At 53.4% G+C, this 15,295-nt stretch overlaps 4 protein-coding genes across 4 annotated transcripts; 2 read left to right on the forward strand and 2 right to left on the reverse strand.

Annotated features, from left to right (window-relative positions):
• Positions 1 to 1,331: 1,331 nt before the first annotated feature.
• Z519_04815 (glutamine synthetase) lies at positions 1,332 to 3,204 on the forward strand (the record flags this gene model as incomplete). The annotated part of the gene is made up of 6 exons (XM_016762559.1): positions 1,332 to 1,334; positions 1,420 to 1,461; positions 1,569 to 1,661; positions 2,109 to 2,613; positions 2,683 to 3,078; positions 3,143 to 3,204. The coding sequence occupies 6 exons, from the start codon at positions 1,332 to 1,334 to the stop codon at positions 3,202 to 3,204; spliced, it is 1,101 nt and encodes a 366-aa protein (XP_016621506.1).
• Positions 3,205 to 6,489: 3,285 nt separating this feature from the next.
• Positions 6,490 to 8,409, forward strand: Z519_04816 (uncharacterized protein; the record flags this gene model as incomplete). The annotated part of the gene is made up of 5 exons (XM_016762560.1): positions 6,490 to 6,601; positions 6,652 to 6,983; positions 7,040 to 7,631; positions 7,691 to 8,061; positions 8,149 to 8,409. The coding sequence occupies 5 exons, from the start codon at positions 6,490 to 6,492 to the stop codon at positions 8,407 to 8,409; spliced, it is 1,668 nt and encodes a 555-aa protein (XP_016621507.1).
• Positions 8,410 to 9,081: 672 nt separating this feature from the next.
• Z519_04817 (uncharacterized protein) lies at positions 9,082 to 10,362 on the reverse strand (the record flags this gene model as incomplete). The annotated part of the gene is made up of 1 exon (XM_016762561.1): positions 9,082 to 10,362. One exon carries the CDS (start codon positions 10,360 to 10,362, stop codon positions 9,082 to 9,084), a length of 1,281 nt encoding a protein of 426 aa, XP_016621508.1.
• Positions 10,363 to 10,990: 628 nt separating this feature from the next.
• Positions 10,991 to 15,166, reverse strand: Z519_04818 (uncharacterized protein; the record flags this gene model as incomplete). Its single annotated transcript, XM_016762562.1, has 3 exons — positions 10,991 to 14,251; positions 14,304 to 15,009; positions 15,072 to 15,166. 3 exons carry the CDS (start codon positions 15,164 to 15,166, stop codon positions 10,991 to 10,993), a joined length of 4,062 nt encoding a protein of 1,353 aa, XP_016621509.1.
• Between the last annotated feature and the right edge of the window lie 129 nt (positions 15,167 to 15,295).

Raw genomic sequence — 15,295 nt, forward strand, 5'->3', positions numbered from 1 at the left:
TTGGAGAGAGAAAAAATTTTTGCAGACAGGCGGCACACATGGATTGGGTAAGAGAGCGGAGGTGCTTTGGTGGTTGGCAGCTGCAAGGTACAAGAGCCCAGAACCGAAGACGCGAGGAAAAGAAACAAATAATGCATTGCTAGTAATACTTACAAGAGTCCGACAAGGAAGCTCTCTCTGATTTTCCCTCTAGTCACCAGATGGCTCGTATCGGTATTGCGTGGTTTGTCGGTCTGTTCGCTAGACACCCCGAACGGCAAAGATGCCTGCGTTGATTTCGTGGAGTTTGAGGGCGAAACAAGGCCGCCTCTCGGGTTGATGATAATGCGACAATGTCAGCAGCCACGCTTGCGGTTCATGCGAAAAGGCGGAGACTCCACAGCAACTGGACAGTGATCTGGAATGTCTCGTGCCATGAGGACCAGAAGCAAACAAAGAAATAGAGGAAGAGGAGGAATTGGCATCTGAGTGGGATTGCTTGGGTTGCTGCTGACGGCGCAACCTGGTGACGCCGGCATCATCATCATCGTCATCATCATCATCATTGCTCTTGTGCGATGCCGTGAATGAGCGACATGAACGAGCGAGCATGTACTACGTAGACAGAGGTTGGCGGTTGCGTGAAGAAATCCGATCGATTTTTCCTTATCTCGCGCTTCTCTGTCGCTAGCAGATTAGAGTCAGTTTGGCGGGGTCACCCAGTGGACGGGAGAGTCAGAAGGGGGAGGACCCCTCGGCGATCTCGTTAGGGGGGAAGGGCAAAAAGGGGAGAGCACAGAAGAGTAGAGGGCTGGACCCTCTGGACTCAGACTGGCACTGGCACTGGGGGCGATTCCCAACGGGGCCTATTCCAGGCATCCCAGCGACGAGCTGACGAGTTTAGTAACAGTCCCGGCAAAATGAGTGGCTGGTGGCTTGTGGTGGTATCAGCTCGGCTTGCCTTGGGCAACGACTGGTGAGTGGTGAGAGACTGGGCTTTTGGTGGGGGAGGCGCAAGCGGGCATGCCCAAACCCCCCCGAGCAGCCCCCCTTTGGAAACCTCCCCTCAACTGCGGTCTGCGCGCTGCCAGCTGTGGCCAGGGTGCCACCAACCAAGCCATACGCCATGCGGCAATAACATGGTCTTTGTGACATTTATTTATTTGCTTGCTTCTGTCGTTGTCCTCTCTGTTATCGCTCCTTCTTCTTCACTTTCCAAACTTCCTTTCTTCTCGCCCTCCTCTTCCCTCCTTGTTCACTCTTCAAAACTACAGTCACCAAGGACCTTTTGTTCTCCTCTCATCTCCCTCTATCGACATTGTTCAGTCCGATCACTTGCTCGTCTATCCACCATGGTGAGCTCCCTCCCCCACTTCAGTTGCGGCGCGAGCCTCACCACACATCAACTTGCATGGTTCATACTGACCGTGACTCTTCTAGGCTGGCGTCGGTGAATCCACCATTGTGTCCAATGCCGCCAACGTGAGTTTCACCTCACCTCACTGCGCTCCTGTTTACCTTTCTCTCCACCATGCGCCATGCCGCACGCTCTACGCCGTGCGAACTTCGCTGACCCCCTCCTGTTGCAGTTGGCCAAATACATGAAATTGGACCAAAAAGGCAAGGTCCTGGCTGAGTACATCTGGATTGACGGATCAAATGGCCTTCGAAACAAGACAAAGGTAAGCACATTGTTTTCGCTCTGTATCTCACTCGTTCCTCGATTCTTCATCTGGTACTCCGACACGAGACCTCCCAGTGCCACACTCGGCGCGCTTTCACCGAATCCCGCCAAACGCCAAAAAGTCCCGAGAACGAAAACTGGCCTGCCGCATGTTGGTGGGTAGGCTGCGCCGCCGGGCTGACCCCACGTTGGGAAACCCTGTCGGGGCGGCGTCACACCCTAAATGGCGTGGCTTATCCACCACCCCCTTTGACCCTCCCGAGGCTGCGCCGCCCGCCTGAAATCTGCATTTGCCAATCGCCATCCATCCGATCTCGGCATCTTCCAGGGCGACGTCAAACCACCCTCTCCCGCGGCGAGATGGATACGGATCCACCGGAGACTTGACACATCGAAATCCATTATGACTTGCAGAGTGCCCACGAGCTGACTTGGAAACCTCCAGACGCTGAGCGAAGCCCCTAAGAGCGTCGATGATCTTCCAGAATGGAATTTCGACGGTTCGTCGACCGGCCAGGCCCCGGGCGACAATTCCGATGTTTACATCCGGCCCGTGGCCATGTATCCCGACCCAATCCGTCTAGGCGAAAACGTTCTGGTAATGTGCGAGACTTGGGACCCCGATGGAACACCCAACAAATTCAACTATCGCCACGAAGCGGCCCGACTGATGGAAGCCAATGCCAAGCACAAAGTGTGGTTTGGTCTGGAGCAAGAATACACTCTCTTGGCCGCCGACGGTTGGCCATATGGCTGGCCCAAGGGCGGGTTCCCCGGTCCTCAAGGCCCTTACTACTGCGGTGTCGGCACTGGTCGCGTCTACTGCCGTGACATTGTCGAGGCACACCACAAAGCGTGCATGTACGCCGGTATCAACATTTCGGGCACCAACGCTGAGGTGATGCCGGCTCAATGGGAATACCAGGTTGGTCCTTGTGAAGGCATCGAATGTAAGTCGCGCACGCCATCGGCCGGTTCTGCAAAGGCCATCGCGAAGAATGAGCTAACAGAATGCATAGTGGGTGACCAACTCTGGGTTTCTCGATGGCTCCTCCACCGTATCGCCGAAGAATTCGGTGCCAAAGTCTCATTCCAACCCAAACCTATCCCGGGTGACTGGAATGGAGCTGGTCTCCACACCAATGTGTCGTCCAAGGAGATGCGTGAAGAAGGTGGCATGAAATTCATTGAGGAGGCGATGAAGAAGCTGGAGAAGCGCCACGTTGAACATATCAAGGTCTACGGTGAAGATAACCATCTGCGTATGACTGGAGCACACGAAACATCCAGCATTGACAAGTTCACCTGGGGTGTAGCCGACCGAGGGTCGTCGGTCCGCATTCCCCGAGCTTGCGCCAGGGAAGGCAAGGGCTACTTCGAGGACCGACGACCAGCTTCCAACGCTGACCCATACCGTAAGTCTGAACCCCATTTAGCATGGTGTTACTGGATAGATGTGCTAATTTGTTCCTGCTACAGAGGTTACTGGTATGATTGTAGAGACTCTGTATGGCTCCCTGCCCGAGGAGAAGTTCAACTGAGTGTCTAGAGGTGGTGAAGTGGAAGGGGGAGTGGTGCGAGGAGGATATCGACAAAAGATAGCTAGACAAAGACACGGAAACGTGGGATTTCACGAGCGTTGGTGGTAGGAGTTGGTCAGCGACCTGAAACGGCGTGCGGTGTGCCAACAAGATGACAGCGTTGCTTACATAGAGCACCGGAGAGTTACATATTGCGATGCAGTATTACGATGCGCAAACCAACGAGCACTAGATGAACTTGTCGACCAATATATGGCATGAACATGGGGTTGTACCCAGTGTCTGGTTTTCTTCTCATTTCTTTCCACATTCAGTCTTCCGAAGCCTCCTAAGGTCCTCCTTTAATGAAACTCCTTGCTCTTGAAAAGCTGATGATCGATCAGGCAGCTACAGGGGGTAGGCGAGTATCCCTTCCCCACTACTGCATATTCCCCCGCTTAGCTGATTGAGCTCGAGAACCACCCACGTGCCAGACCTGTCTGTCCGTCATCCTGCGAGGCAATGCCTTAGGTCAGCGCAAACGACCAACACGAGAGAGCGCTGGGATAGACGAGATCGGACGGAAATGGTTGCTGCGGATGCTAGAGGGTCGGGTGGGTCAGCTAGCAACAACCTGGTGCAAATCCAAGTACCAAGTACTCCGTACATTGGGACGGGATGGGGAATCAGGCTGGACTGTGCATGAAGTGCTGGTCTCGTCACCAGCCCTGCCCCGAACAAGGCTGGGATGTACAGCCGGAGAGCTTGCCACACCCAGACAGAGCTAGAGAACGTGCCGACCGATCAGGCCAGACGCGCTCCCTCGAGCCCAATCCTAGGTCGTCTCAATGGCAGCTCACGCGCGAGCTCAATCAGCTCCCACGCCGTCTCACAATTGGTGTGCGGTTTCTCTGGTCGAGCCCGCTTGGCCCGCTTGGAGCTGGCCGACCCTTCCGGCGCGTCGGATCCTGGTCCAAAAGCCCTCTTTGCCTGCTGCAAAAGTACTGCTACAGGGACCAGTGCGGCGCATGCCGCCGGCTCAGACGTCGGCCGACATGTGTCGTTGGGAAAAAACCCCGAGGCAGAGTGGCATGATGGTCCTGAAGGACCTTGACGTGAAAGCTCTTTTCGTTTTTCTTTTTCCGCCAACAAAGAGACAATGCTGATTGGTGGGCGGGAGGGGGAATGTCGCCATGGCAGAGGGAAGAAAAAAAACAAAGACCAGGTAACAACTGATAAGGATGCAGGTGAGGTACCTACATAGGATTGAGCTCTAAGCTCCAAGGCCTCCCTCCCTTGGCTTATCTTGAAGTGCTCCATCTTTTCTGATGAGCACAATGGGATCCTTTAAGCGACGTTTTGGATCAGACAATTTTTCAAGCTCGACAGCATCAAAATTTTTTCTCCTGCCAGCGTGACTTGAGAGAGTCTGGGATGCAAGGACAGCACCAACCAGAGCTGACTAGTTGCATGAAGAGACAATGCAGCAATGCAACAATGCCGACTAGTCCCCTGGGGCTCCGGATTCGGATGATGTAGTTTTTTTTCTCCATGCACCCCAGGTGTTGGGTTTGTACTTGGATGGACAAAGGCCGTTCACCGTTCGAGAGTTGAGGCGAGAGATTCATGCTCACGTGCATGTGACGTCAGTGTCTGGTGTCCACGATCTCCGCCGGGTCACGTGCATACCTCGGTTAAAAGGCAGTGGGAACATGCACACAACCACTTCGGCCCTTGCAGGAGGCTAACAATTTCACAAGTAACTTTCTAGGCTACTTTTAGTTCCCTTGAGCCCTTGCAAGGTCCATCCCTGCAAGCGCCATGCGCGAAAACCATGAAACTCTGATAAGCTTTGCGCTGCTCATTGGATCTTTTCAACCTCTATCTTGCATTGCTCGTCGATGAAATGAGTAACCACTTCTGTTTGACAGCGTTTGTTGACCTGTTGCACGCGGGCAGCACCAGAAGCAATTTGCCCTTTACCACCAGTGTCTTTAAGAACGGTCCTTGGCATTACGAGACATAAATCTCTCTCCGCTGAAAATTTTTTCCTTCGTTGCGTCCTCTGGTCGCGTGTTGAGCAGGCCAGCCAACGGTGCCTGGGCCTCTTTGTTTCTCAACAGGCCTCCTATGGACCAGTCCAGCCGATATCGGGCAAAGCATGTTCACCATTCACCCTCTGCCTGTCAGTCTGTGAAGTCAGTCAGGAGGGACTCACGATCTGCTGATGAACATGATGGATATTTGCAGGCCAAGGCTCTCGGGCTGGCTGGGCGTCAACTCACTCACACATGTCGTTGATAACAATGCCCAGCACAGCCACTCACGCCAGACAACTGCGCCAGGCTGGACATCCCGGGGGACGGCAGCCATTCAAGTCCGGATCACCTTTGCCGCCAAGGCACCAGACATGCACCAGTCGCAGAGATGGATCTTTTTCCATCACTGTCATGGTGATGTTTCTTTTCCTCGGTCCGGGCTCCTGGGAACTCCACGACTAACGCACATCGCAACCTAGTTAGGAACCCCACAAATTCCAAACGAACCCAGACCTCCAGCGGCCGAGTTACCCATGCTGCCCATGCTTCAGGCTCGCCATCATACATCGAGGCAGACATGCAACAGAGGGGGAGAAAGAGAGAGGAGAAGAAAAAAAAAAAGCTCATCAGATCAGCCCACAGAGCCCCTGTGACCACGGTTCCTCCCAGCAGGCTCCCTGATACCATCGACTTGTGACGTGCGCTCCACCAGATCGCCGCGACCCTTGCTGCATCGAGATTTCCAGATGCAAGAGCTTCAAACCTCGTCGCTCCCGCTCTGCCACCACTGCTGACCCATGACGCCGCTCCGAGCTTTTCCCACCCTGTCCAAATGTCCACTGGCAGTCTGTCCAATGTCCTTGAATCATCTTCTGATGCTGTTAGCCCGGTCCTGTCGTTTTCTCTTTCTTTAAAAAAAAAAACAGACATTCGGGCCCTTGCCGTCTTGGAAGACAGCGTCCATCCCATCCCATCCCGTGTCATATCTCTTGTCTCGTGTGCGCGTCGGTCTTGGTTGTTCATATCTTTATGTCTTCTGCCCTTATCATCGCCACAAGATTGCCTCCCCTGCCCGGAAGAGTCTTGGGACGTCTCTCCTAGCCCAACCATCCTTTGGAGATTGTTTCCGATACGGTCCCCGACAACACCCCTTCCTGCGCGAGGTATATATTCGAACTCGCCGCCCCCGAGGGTTTGATAGCTTCGAAAACACCCCTTCTGAGGCTCACTTCTGTCGAAGAATCCTCCTCCCTCTGGTGCCGTCACAATGTCGTCGAGTGGCATCACCAACTTCCTCCCTTCCTACGCCTCCTACAACTGGACTGGTGCTCCCGCGGACTACTCTTTAGCCACAAATGCCCAAACAGGAGGAGACTCACGTAGGTCTCGTGACCACATCCGGACAAGAGGCCCTCTAACCCAAGTGCAGGGACGGAGAATCTGAACAAGTGGTATCAATCCGGCGACCAGGCATATATCATCATCTCATCATGTCTGGTGTTGATCATGGTGCCGGGCCTTGGCTTCCTCTACTCGGGCCTTGCGCGACGAAAGTCGGCCTTGTCACTGATGTGGGCTTGCATGGCTGCTGGCAGTATCGTCAACTTTCAGTGGTACTTCTGGGGCTACTCCCTCACCTTTTCTCCAACCGGCCAAAGCGGCTTCATTGGAGACTTGGTCCATTTTGGGCTGAAACGGACTCTGGGGAACCCGAGTCCCGGTTCGCCTCTCATTCCTAGCCTTCTATACTCCTTCTACCAGGTGAGTCTGCTTGCTTCTTCCCCAGTTACACCATTTTGATGGGGTCATGATCACAGATGCAATTCTGCGCCGTGACCGCCGCCATCGTTGCCGGTGCTGTTGCAGAGCGTGGTCGATTGATGCCTTTCCTTGTTTGGACCTTCCTCTGGGCCACCCTGGTGTACAACCCGATCGCTTGTTGGGCGTGGAACGCCAACGGGTGGGCATTCAAATACGGTGTCATGGATTATGCTGGCGGTGGGCCTGTCGAGATTGGCTCTGGCATGTCTGCACTGGCTTATTCGATGGTTCTGGGAAAGAGACAGGAGAAGATGATGCTCAACTTCCGACCCCACAACGTTTCGTTTATCTTGCTGGGCACGGTTCTGCTCTGGTTTGGCTGGCTGGGTTTCAACGGAGGCTCCGCCTTTGGAGCTAACCTCAGAGCTGTCATGGCTTGCTGGAACTCCAATCTGACGGCCACTTTTGCCGCGGCGGCTTGGGTCCTGCTCGATTTCAGGTTGGCTCGGAAATGGTCCATGGTCGGCTGGTGTTCTGGTACCATCTCTGGACTTGTGGCTGCCACACCGGCATCCGGATATCTTGAAACGTGGGGGAGTGTCGTGTTGGGGATTGTTACTGGCATTGCCTGCAACTTTGCCACCAAGAGTGAGAGAGAGCCCTCGGAGTTTCCACTGTGGACATCTACTAACCTGTGTGATTTTCAGTCAAGTACTGGGTCCGGATTGACGACTCTATGGACGTGTTCGCCGAACACGGCGTTGCTGGCATGATTGGTCTGATGTTCAATGCTCTTTTCGGCGTCGACTACGTCGTCGGTCTCGACGGAGTCAACACGGGCGTCCCGAACCCTACGACGGGCACCGGCGTCGGCGGGTGGCCCATCGGCAACTATCGCCAATTCTACATCCAGCTGGCTTATGTTCTGGCATGCACGGGCTACGCCTTTGTCATGAGCGCCATCCTCGCCTACATTGTCAATTTCATTCCGGGCCTGCACCTCCGCGCTTCGGAAGAGGCTGAACTGCTCGGCATGGATGACGACCAACTCGGCGAGTTCGCCTACGATTACGTCGAGGTATGTACGCTGTCGTGGTTTTCCCCCGTTCCCACCCAACCATGCTCCATCTTCACGGGTCGTGAATACCAACTAATCATTGCGCAGGTCCGCCGTGACTATCTCGCCTGGACACCGCAAAACCGGGATCAGAACGGCATCGACCCGAACATCCCGAGCGAAGACCGCTACGGCATCGGTGAACACTCGGACATGATTAGGAAAGCTGCCAACAGCGCCAACGGTGTTGTCGGCGGCGACTCGACGACGGCTAGCTCGCGCAGCAACCAGGAACTTCCCGCCCAGGGAGACCGACATGCCATCAGGGCCGAAGACATAGAGAAGGTCAAGCATGATCCGGAGGCATGAGACCGGTCAACCGCCCGTCCCGTGGTGTGCACTTGCGGTACTGTGCGTTGCCGTAAGGTGTGCTGCGGTGCGGTACGGTGCGGTACGGTGCGAGGAATAGACAACAACGCCTCACCAGCATGCTAATTGTACGCGCCACAGTCTACCTACCTGTTGGCTACCTTCCTACGCTTACCATGTGTGTTGTTCTCACTGTCCCATCTTCCATCTCCGTCTCCATCTCCGCCTTCATTTTACGCATGTTCGTGTGTCAGTGTGTCCGTGTTAGAGCGTCTGTGTCTGAGGTTTTTTGACGCGTTTGAAATCTAGCTGGCTGGATTGGGCTGGATGGAATGGATGACGAAGAAAGACTGGGAGGACGGGGAGGGGGATAAGAAAAAAGTTCCCTTCTAACTTTTTTTTATTTTTATTTAAAAAAAAAACAAAACCTTTACAAACCAAAGAGGCATGTTATATATGGGTATACATACACATATGCATACATGCCTAGGTGTACACACGCACAAGTGAGATGTGAGGATAAGAATGGGGTAGGATTTAGCGAACGAAACGATCAGGAATATATTCCCTGCCTTGCCAGCCTACCTTCCTGCCTGGGTCTCTTGAGACAGTCGGTACATATACGCAAATCCATATCCGGACACGAATGCTCATTCATATTACGGAGATACATTACAGCTCAACGACCTTCCCGTCTCTACTACTCGTCCAAACTGCGTCGATCGCGTGGTGGATTTTCAGCGCGTGTTCAAAGTCCGGCCACGCCCACGGCCCTTCCCCTTCTCTTTCTTGCCCACCGCGTACGAACGCGTCCCAGAGCCTATCCACCGCGGGCTGTCCCGCTTCTTGCTCCGAGACTTCTTCTTCTACTACTTCACTTATAGTCCCCGCTTGACCTTCGCCTTCGCCTTCGATTTTCATGCGAATCTTCCACGGGACAGGCAGGTTGATGTGCGGGATCATGCGAAGTGGGGTCGTGATTTCCATCTCGCCGTCCGTGCCGTAGATCAGCCAGGTCATGCCGCCAGAGATGCTGTTCCCGCCGCGCATGTGGATGCTGTAGACGATGTTGTTGTTGTTGTTGTTGTCATTGTTTTCTTCTCTTCCGTCACGCGGCTGCCGTGATTTCGGTCCCGGTCCCGGTCCGGTTTTCGGTTTCGATCTCGATTTCAACGTCCCCTGGACGAGGACTTGGTCGGGGCTCTTCTTTGGCGCGTCCCTCTCGACAGACTCCCCCGTGTCATCGTCCACGATATTCGTCGTGGGATGCATCGTTTTCACTTGTCCCGAGACGGTCGCGACATCAGCGTCCAGTGCGAACGTCAGACACTCGATGAAGTGCGCCAAATGCACGTCAACCATTGTCGCCCCATTGGCCGGATCCAGGGCGTATTGGGAGCTGCGTTTCTCGGATTTCCCGTCTCCCGTGGGCACCGTGCCGACTGCCGTTGTGCTGAGAATTTTGCCCAATTGACCGCTGCGCACGAGCTGAGATATTCGCTGGGTGATCGTCGAGAAGCGCCCCTGCAAACCCACCGCCGTGCGAAGACCCTGCTCCCGCGCAAGACGCACGATTTCTTCGGTCTTGGCAAATGAGCAATCGATAGGCCATTCGACAAAGATGCCCTTCAATCTCTTGGACAGGAGAGATGGCATGAGCACGGTCCTGTGGAGGGGCGCTTTGACACCGACGACCAGGAAATCAACCTCTTCGTCCCTAGCCAGGTCTTCAGGCGCGCCGTACGCGCGGACCGTGGATGGGAGGTTGTGCTTCGCGATAGCCTTTTGAGCGTTCGCGAGCGACGAGCTGAGGACTGCGACGATCTGGAAGTCAGCAGTGTGCTTCTGGATCGCGGGAAGGTGGAAGTGACTGAGCCAGCCGTGGCCGGTCGGAGAGGACGAGAGGCCGATCAGCGCTGTGCGAGGAGGCCTCGTTGGGCCTGAGGCGGTCATCCTCGCCTGTCGTTCTGGGAGGCTCTTTGATCAATGTTGCTAGGGCAGAGGTTGTGAACCTCTGGATGTGGAGGGCTCCGAGGATGAAACCGTCGTCCCGCTCGATCAAGTCCAAGTCGCAAATGTAGACGGCAAGAGATCGAGAAAATTTACTGGCGCCGAGCAGAGTTAGCCCCCTTTTTCCAACGAAACGATGAAATAAGGACTATCGACCATGCTATAGAACGACATCTCGGTTCGATCGTGGATATTGCTCGAGCTTTGTCGATGGAACATTCTCCTGGCCGGGTCGATACTGTTCGATATGTGGACCGAGACCCAAGTCACCCGTAAGCTGACATACCCTGGCGTTCTGGTGGACAGCCCCCTTGGATCCACATGAGATGACTGTCATAGGATATTTCGTGGAGTATCTCCGTGCCCATCAGACGAGACGTGGAGCATCGTGGCAGCTTTGCGATGGCGAGGCTGGCAGTGACCACCCACACAAAATACACATTATCAGCGACACGAATATAGCGTCCAGAAAATCGACTCAGTCGGTCGAGAATGATACCCTCCCAGCGTTGCGTATCGTCGTACTCGCCATCGGCTTTGGAATTCGGTACAGTCTCCAACCTTTCCTTGATCATCCCCGTCCGCTTGGAACACCGCCCTGATCAAAGCCCGACCCACCCTGCTGTTGACACATCTTCTCCTCCAACATCTGGGCCACTTCCGTATTGCCTAACATTCTTGCATATTCATTTATGGGTGTGGAGCCCGTACCGACTGGGTCGACTTTGATATCAGATCGTTCGAGCAGAAGGCGAGCAACCGCTTCTCTCCGCCCGATGAGCGCGGAGACTAATGGGGTCTCGCCAAACTTATTTGTTGCGTTCACGTCGATATCCCCATGCTCCAGGAGTAATTTTACTATTGCTTCGCGCCCTTTGGTCACTGCGGCGTGTAATGGGGTGTCGCCATCGTCGTTCGTTGCATTGACCCGGACATCCCCACGCCCTAGCAGCAATTTCACCATTGATTCGTGCCCGTATAAACATGCCCAGTTAAGAGGGCGATGATAGTCAACGGTGACACCGTGATGGTTGACCCCATGTTCCAGCATTAACTCAATCACCTCCTTATGCTCTGGTGACAAATTCAGATCAACACCAGGCGGGCCGAGATCAGCCATGTTTGTTGTTTGGAGAAGCATCTGTACTGTGTCTACTTGGCAATTCATCACGGCATAGTAAAGAGGAGTGCACCCGGCGTCATCTTTGTCATCCAACCGGTTGATTCTATGCTCAATCATGTGCTTCACGAGGCCTGAGAGTCCGTATCCTGCGGCATATGATAATAGCGACCGAAAACGGGCATCCCTGAAATTTAAATTGACCCAGGTGTGCTGAGAGATTAGAGCGATCAAATCGGCGTCGTGGCACAGGGGATTCACCTCCGTGGACCTTCCGGTCGTGCAAATCAGATGCCAGATCAAATGTCTGATCAAAAGTCCATATCCATGCTCAAATGCCCAGGGTATCACATGGACTTGGAGCAGACGTGAGGCCAATGCAACTTGGGTCGAATCAAGAGGCTCGCGCTGATTGGTATACAGCGATACTCTTATTGAGGTCAGGTGGAACGCACTGGTACCCAGAGAGATCTCTAGCCGGCATCCGTTTTTGATCTTTGTCTGGCAGTCCAACTGGACCTTTTCCGTCGCTAGCAACGTTTCGACGAGGTCCATCCTGCCTTTTGCGACAGCCCAGAAGAGTATTGACTCTTCCCCAAGATTGAAAACCTTTGAATTCTGCACCAAGAACTCTGCACAATCGAGTCTTCTACTGTTTGTTTGGGTGTGAATCGAATCAAGATTGGGTTGCGCAGCACTCCTAATTTCAATAGCTGACTTCAGAAACTCCTCGACTGCTTCCTTATTTCTTGCTGCTATGGCAGCCCGCAGAGGAAATTGGTGTCGCTCACCTCTGATGTCCATAGAAGGCACTTGTTGAAGCTGAATGCGAATGAGTCGGGGTAAATTCTTCTCGGCAAAAATATATAGTGGGCTCACGGAGGGGGTATATTGTCGGATGTGGTACTTCTCAAGAATGTTGTTGCAACGCGTCCAAGTTACGAAGTCGAATTCCATGGTGAAGGTTGTTTGCGAGACCTTCTTTTCGGCTGCCGCCTCTGCGTGATCGAAGATGTGGTTCACCGCGTAGCTTAAGAATGGATATTGCGCGCACAGGTCCTCGCGCAGGCTCCTAGCCTCCATAGAAGGAGGAGAAGAAGTTGAAGGAGCAGCTCGCGGCTCAGGGTGGTCGTCGTTAAAGGGAGTGGCTAGCCGAGTTTCATTGTCAGACATTCCATCATCCTTCAGTCTAGAGTCAGCCCTATCTTGTCTTCGCAAATGCCCATGACTTGGGTGTCGAAGCTTTAAGTAGTTTTGACAACACAACTTCAGTTTTTCATGGCTCTGCCCTTCAAAATCCGACTGAAGAGGCTGTCGAAGGTGCATGAGTCCGTCCCCTTTAAGAAGATAATCCCGAACTGATTCGTGGATGAATTGCACTGTCTGGTTCTTCGTCTTTGTCAGCTCCGCGAGGCCTTTGGAACAATCCAGAATGAATCGGTCCATGACATCTGTCGTTGTTTCGGTAGGATCCCAGGGCGTGAGTTGGTCAGGATCGTTTCCGGCCAAGATCGCGAAATATAGTTCTTCACGTCTCAACGGTCGCTTGGCGAATAGGATCCATTGTAGACAGAGCAGAAGATCGTCGCTATTCCTCCCGTCTCTTGTCAAGATATCTTCGAACAACTTATCGAGGCCGTCTGGAATTTCCCAAAGCCGTTTCTCAAGTGTATGTATCCGTCCTCTGTCAACTTCTTTCTGCAGGATTCGGACGACCAGGACGACCCATAGAAAGATGCCATTAGCCCTCTGAAGGACGTTCTTTTTGATCTTTTCGCTGCGCGGACTCTCGCCGATTTTCAGTTCGGTGCGGACGTAGTGCTCCAAGTCATCTTGGTGGCCCTCCTGGTCCTCCAACACGAGTTCAACGCACTTATCCACGGTGACATAGGGGTAATGGCGACTCGAGAAACAGATATGGAGCTGGGTTCCTGATTGCACTGCTTCTTGGCTGAGAGTCTCGAAGAATGCCACCATGTCTCGGATGTCATCTTCATGGCACTCGTCTAACGCATCGACAAAGCAGACCAGGCTTTTGGTTCCAATACATCTGATGGCGGCTTGAAAGGCGTCTTTCAGGGTCTCAAGCTGCCATTGGATCTCGAATTCACCGGTTTCAGACAGTAACGGCCGGGAAAGAGGATCGAGAATCTTTCCAAGCTCGGGACGGCTCTCCAGTAGTTGTAGAAGTAACGACCGATACATACCTTCAGTAGACTTCTCCAGGTCTCCCCCTCTGGCGTTGAAAAAGAATGAAATAACTGTGGCTTCCGACATTGTCTTTTTGGCGTTCGCAAAGATATACTTCATGATTGTAGATTTGCCGGTGCCGGCTTTTCCCTTGATCCACAGAAATCCATTGTGCTCGGAGAGTCTTTTGAGAGCGAGCCAGTCGCGGTACCCGGATTTTTTGAGTAGCCATCTGCAGGTTTTTGCGTGGGCTGTCTTGATTGTCGCGTGACGAGCATCAATCTGATCGAAGCCGAGAGATTTGATGTAGGCTTGCCGTTGTCCGATACTGAGTGTTGTCTGACTAGCGGGGGAAGGGCGGTCGCTGGAATTTTCAAGAATTCGACTGATTGCGGCGGCGACTTTCCTATATTCGGCGTCGTGGAGTCCGCTAAAGCGACACATATCCATGTGATCGTTTGCAATATGCTCGGTGATTTCCAGACTCGAATCAGACAAGCAAGAAGATGCATCTTCAACAACCTACAAAGATCAGCAAGCTCTGCAGCCTCCTCACAATGAAAGCCATGCCTACCTTCCTACCATTGAGAGCTTTGATACCGTGATCTTCTTGAAAGCAGTGTATCTTCCACCCCTCTGCGCGGGCCATTGGACCAAACTCGTCCCGTAGTTGCTTCAGACGTTCCGAACAAGGGAGCAAGCTCTCCAGGACAGTTTCGTTCGCCGTGAAACCCAACGCTCGAGCGACATTTTCCGCAATGGACCTTAAAAGCCCTCGCGGATCAGCACCGCCGTGTGGAGTTCCGAAGAAGACGATACCCAGAGTTGACTCGGATATGGTTCGAAGATGAGGATGATGGTTGAGGTAGCCGTATGACTGTCGAAGCATCTCCTTGACAACGACTCCTCCAAGACTGTGGGCAATGAACAAGAGGGGTCTGGTAGGCTGACACCGACGTACGGCTTCCAACTCCATCAAGAAGTCCTTGGCAAAATCATAGACCGACTTCTGACTCCTCGGAGGACTGACTCGATGTCCGAAGCGAGTGTCGTAGCCATATGCCAGTATTCGTGCGTGAGGAGCAGTATGTGGTAACAGATCCTTAGGCCAATAGACGGACTTGCGGTCGCGGGAGATCTTCGTAGAGTCAAGTATCTTTTGGAATTTTCGAGGTCGCTCGTCGCCTCGATCTTCACCCAGATCTCTCGGATTGCCGGCATCGCCCTTGTGCCTCCAGGTTCGCTCTGGGTGTCCATTAAAGCCATGGATAAAAACGATGCTAGCGTCGAGATTAGGGCCATTATCACCGGTCGAATGCGCGTGCTGCAGAGAATGACTTACTCGATCGATGGGCGTTCAGGCGCAACGAGGAGCGAAAGACCTAACATGGCAGGTTCGTCGAGAACCTTCAAGGTCAAATCATCAGAACACGCCATCGCGCTGCAAATCCATGTAAAGATCGGTTCCAGCTATACGACGTTGTGGGCGGATGACCCAATGGTCCCAGGCATAAGTCCGTTGTTGGGAGTCCTGTGCCACATAATAGAGAAAATCACCTTGATAGG

The sequence above is a fragment of the Cladophialophora bantiana genome, assembly GCF_000835475.1.
Source record: "Cladophialophora bantiana CBS 173.52 unplaced genomic scaffold supercont1.6, whole genome shotgun sequence".
In the NCBI taxonomy this organism is placed as follows: domain Eukaryota; kingdom Fungi; phylum Ascomycota; class Eurotiomycetes; order Chaetothyriales; family Herpotrichiellaceae; genus Cladophialophora; species Cladophialophora bantiana.